A 4,438-nucleotide genomic window follows, 5' to 3' on the forward strand; every position below is an offset into this window, starting at 1 on the left:
GTTCGGTTCCACCGAACCGTTCGGGTTGGTTCCTCGATGTATTTAAGACTTCGGTTTCGTCAAAATACAGACCGATCGGTCAATGGAAAATTAGCTAACCGAAGATTCTGTGCGTCGAAATTTCGGTTCGGTCGCCGGTTCCACCGAACAGCACCGAGATGTAGTCCGGATCGCTACCTTTTACCGATACTAGTAGCCGCAATGGCTACTTTATTCTGAATGTACAGTGTGTGTAGCTCTGCCTACTACTAAAGGCTACTCCCTCCTTTCGGGTTTATAGGGCTTATCTCAAAATTTTACATTTTTCATTTTATAAGGCTCAATTTGGTTGTTCCCCATTACACGTTTAGATTCCAAGATGCACTAAATCATTGCATGCAAATATTAAGAGAAAATTGACCAATGCATTTACTTTATGCATGCATGCATTCAATTAATACATTGGTAAACATAATTTTTTGAGGAAAACAAGAGCATTAATTAGGTGCTTTTGCAAACTACAAAAAGTATTCCACCACTCACCATCTAACTTGGTTGGTGAGATTTTGAATTGAGCCCTATAAGACTAGCCACAATGCATAGTAACATGCACTAGTAACATACACAAATCCCTAGACTATGTTACTACCTTCATAGTGGGTAGTAACATAAATGTGGTAACATGCAAAGCTTCATTTATTAGGTTATAGACTCATATTGCATTAGGACATGTGATGTTACAGTAACTAGCTAAGTTACTGTAACTATCTCTCTCCTCATTAACTCATTGCCACATAAGCAAATTTGCTGAGTTGGACTCGATGTTACTGCTGAAATTACTCCCACTGTGGCTAGTCTAAATCGGAAAAGAGGGAGTAGTTTCCTTTTGCTACTCCGTCTTATTGATTCTTCCGAAAAACTTTATTACCCTGTACAATTATTGATTCTCACTGCTCCATGCGGCTGTGGGGCTCGTGCTACTCCACAGTAGCAACAAAATTTATATCTGCAGCGGTTCGTTTGTCTCTTCCCGATGCGGCTGTGGAGTACTAGTAGCGGACAGAAAATAGAGTCCATGCTCAGTGTTCACATATATAGCACTTGAGTACTAGCTAGCAACAGGCGCGCAGGTCCTGACCTCTGCGTTTACTCGGTTTCGGTCTGCTCGGGTATCCGAGGGATAAACCCGGATTCACCGAACTTAGTTCGGTTTTCAACATATGCAAACCGAACGTATCACCGAAGTACTCGGTTTCGGTGTATTCGGCTTCGGTGCCGGTTATTTCGGTTCGGGACATCGGTTTTCGGGTTATATGCCCAGCCCTACTTGGGGGACGGCTGGAGGAGATGCTTTAGGCTGGCCCCAATGCAGAGAACTTCAGCAAGAACTTCGGGTCCAACTCAGCAAAAATTCCTACGTGGCATTGATTAAATGAAGAGAGAGAGCTTTGGAGGAACTTAGCTAGTTCCGGTAACATAGCGCTGCATACGAGAAAAAAATTAATGCTAATCGATCATGTGTGCGGCGGCCGGACGCATCGCGAAGCAACCAAGAAAATCCCCACCCGTGTGACTTTCTCTTCCTCCACGCCTGGGCCTCATCCTTCTCCCTCCCTGCCGCCTTGGAGCTCCGGCGCCCTGCACTCCGTCTTGCCGGCCGGCGGCGGCTCTGGCAAGCGGCGCAAAGCCACCAGATTCATGGCCAAGTCCGGTGCCCGTAAGGACGCCGCGCAAGTCCGGCCATCGGCCACCTCGCCGCCGCTGCAGCACTCCCCCGGCGCCACAGCAAGCTCGTTCGCCAGCCGCTCTCCACAGCTTCTCTTCTACCCCGGCGCCCCGACAAGATCCTCGGCCAGCCCCTCGACACCACCACACCTGTACCCGCCTCTCATGGAATCCTCCTCAGCCAACCCTACATGGTATAAAATTTCTGCTTTAATTCAATCTTTGGCAATTACAATTTCTGTAGCTCGAGTATGCAGCATTATGTAATTCAATTTGGGTTATAGAGCAGCATTAGGTAATTGTAATTTCTATAGCTCGAGTACCTGATTCAGCATGTGTGCGTGTTGAAGCAGAGAGACTCTGAAGTCTTAGCCTTAATTTCTGTAGCATTAGACCATTGCAATTCTTCAGGTTTTTGCTTGCTGAATCGGATTTCTGTAGCGTTAGAGCTTTGGAGGATATGCAAGTCCCCCGTGATGTGTGTCTGTGTGCTTATTGTGCAAACGGTTTACTACTATATCAGACACTTGAACTTGGATGTGCTTCGCTTGTTTGTTTGTACTTTTTTCTTGCAATGATTAGAACAGACAAAAGTTTCTAATAGCAAGCTTTGGACAATGCTTCTTAATTCTGATATTTACAATATAACAGGAGGCCGATGTATACCTCTGCACCTGAAGGCCTGCTAAGTTTTGGACAATTACCGCTCATGAATCCTTACAATTTTCAACCTCAGCCAATGCACCATCATGAACAAGGATACCAAAATATGGAGAATTTGCACTTTGTTGGTGCTTCCCCACATGATCCCTTTTCAACACCACCGCCACCACCGCACTCTAATGTTTCATCTCAGTCTGCTCCCACCAAAGTTGATTCAAAGAAAAAGAAAAGGAAGGTCAAGAGTGTAGATGCCGACGAATCGGGAGCAAGGACCGCATATCGTCTGCCCTATACACCCGAGGAACATGAGAGACTGGTAAGGATATTCGTTGCTCAAATCCGTTTAGTTGCATATAATTTCTTGTTTGTTGTTGGCCTCAACTGAATTAATTGTGAACAATGTAGGCAGGTGCTTGGCTGGAGTGTTCACTCAATCCCATTGATGGGAACGGAAAGAAGTCTGAGCAGTTTTGGGATGACATTGCTGCTCTATACAATACTGCCACACCAAGTGACCGCAAAAGAGATCGGAATCAGCTCAAGACGGAATGGCAAAGGACCAAGAAAAGGCTCGCCGCTTTCCACGGTGAGTGGATTGCCGTTATGGGAGTGTATCATAGTGGTCACAATAGTCATGACCTGCAAAAAATGGCGTTGGAGAAGTATGAACGGAACTATCACCAGCCTTTCCAACATTTAACTATGTGGGAAAAAATCAAGGATGATTCAAAATGGCTAGCCTCTTATAAAAACATGATGGCAAAAAAAGGAAACATGACAGAGACCGATCTCCCATCAAATATGATCAACTTGGAGGCCGAAGAGCGCCCAAAAGCTGGTCGTGATAAGGCTAAGGCTGAACGTGCTGGTAAAGGAAAGTCGGGAGGGATCTCACAAGAGCTTGGAGAAAGGCTAGACAAGTTCATCGAGGTTAACAATCAATCGAAGGAGGAGCGCCAAAAGGTGATAGACAGCCAGGTTCTTTTATCAAATCAACAGCTTGAAACCGCAAAGATCAACAGCAAGACAAAAATGTTGGATGTTTACTCCAAAATGCTTTTAGCGGACACATCTAAAATGGATGATGCTGAAAAGGCTCGGCGTGCTAAGGCTTTGAGCAGAATGGAGGCCATATTATTTCCTGAAGAAGCTTCAGGTATTGTTAATTCCCAAGCACATGTACTCATTTCAAGCATCTCCAAGCAACTACTAACTATTTCATTGTTTGTCTCTCGATCGGTTAATTTTTGTTGTGAACCTGAGTAGTCGCTCTATTTCATGAGAAAATAATTATTATGGCTACTGATTATTATTTTTTTCTACTGATTGGCAAGGTGATTGAAGGGAAAAAGTGGTGCACTATGAAGCATATTAGAAATTGGCTCGGTCAGTTTGTTGTGTAAACCTGATGGATCGTTCATCACTTTTGTTGTCCGGTCAGTTTATTGTGTGCACCGATCAGCTACTCTAAAATTGATGTGAACGTGATGGTTTGCTGTTAGCTTTTGGACTGATCAGCTACTACTATTGTCAGTTACCTTTTATGAATCATCGGTGAAGCTACTCTAATTGATGGACCGATCAGCTACTACTATGCCCGTTACCTTTTTTAATCATTGCTGAAGCTCAATCGTTTGAGTTTTCATTTACACATGAATCGTTTCACAACAGTGTGCTATATATACAAGCGTATGCCTTCTCTTTTCCTCACTCCTGCACACTGCACCACTTCTTTCCCTGTTCAAGATGGCCAGTAGTGAACCAGACGATGGTTCCGATGGTGAAGCTGAAGCAAGTATCACCAATCCTTCCTCCCTCTACACACTAGAAGACTACCTTGTCCAGATGGACATGTTAGATTCATTAGGCAAGGGGATCGCAGCAGAAGTGAAGGAAAGCCTCGAAGATCAAGCAACATCAAGCAGAAGTGGTCCGAGGACTTACGTGAACAGGCCACGTGAAGCAGCCGCCGAGCAATTGGTACGCGACTATTTCTGTGATAATCCTATCTACAAGAAAAAAGTATTTCGTAGAAGATTTCGGATGAGAAGGCCTCTTTTCGAGCGTATTG

General features: G+C 44.6%; 1 protein-coding gene across 1 annotated transcript; it reads left to right on the forward strand.

Annotated features, from left to right (window-relative positions):
• The first annotated feature begins 1,339 nt into the window (after window positions 1–1,339).
• Window positions 1,340–3,951, forward strand: LOC119336536. The gene is made up of 4 exons (XM_037608575.1): window positions 1,340–1,898; window positions 2,356–2,683; window positions 2,773–3,523; window positions 3,702–3,951. Exons 1-4 carry the CDS (start codon window positions 1,483–1,485, stop codon window positions 3,707–3,709), a joined length of 1,503 nt encoding a protein of 500 aa, XP_037464472.1. The 5' UTR covers window positions 1,340–1,482; the 3' UTR covers window positions 3,710–3,951.
• Window positions 3,952–4,438: the final 487 nt, after the last annotated feature.

The sequence above is a fragment of the Triticum dicoccoides genome, chromosome 7B (assembly GCF_002162155.2).
Source record: "Triticum dicoccoides isolate Atlit2015 ecotype Zavitan chromosome 7B, WEW_v2.0, whole genome shotgun sequence".
In the NCBI taxonomy this organism is placed as follows: Eukaryota; Viridiplantae; Streptophyta; class Magnoliopsida; order Poales; family Poaceae; genus Triticum; species Triticum dicoccoides.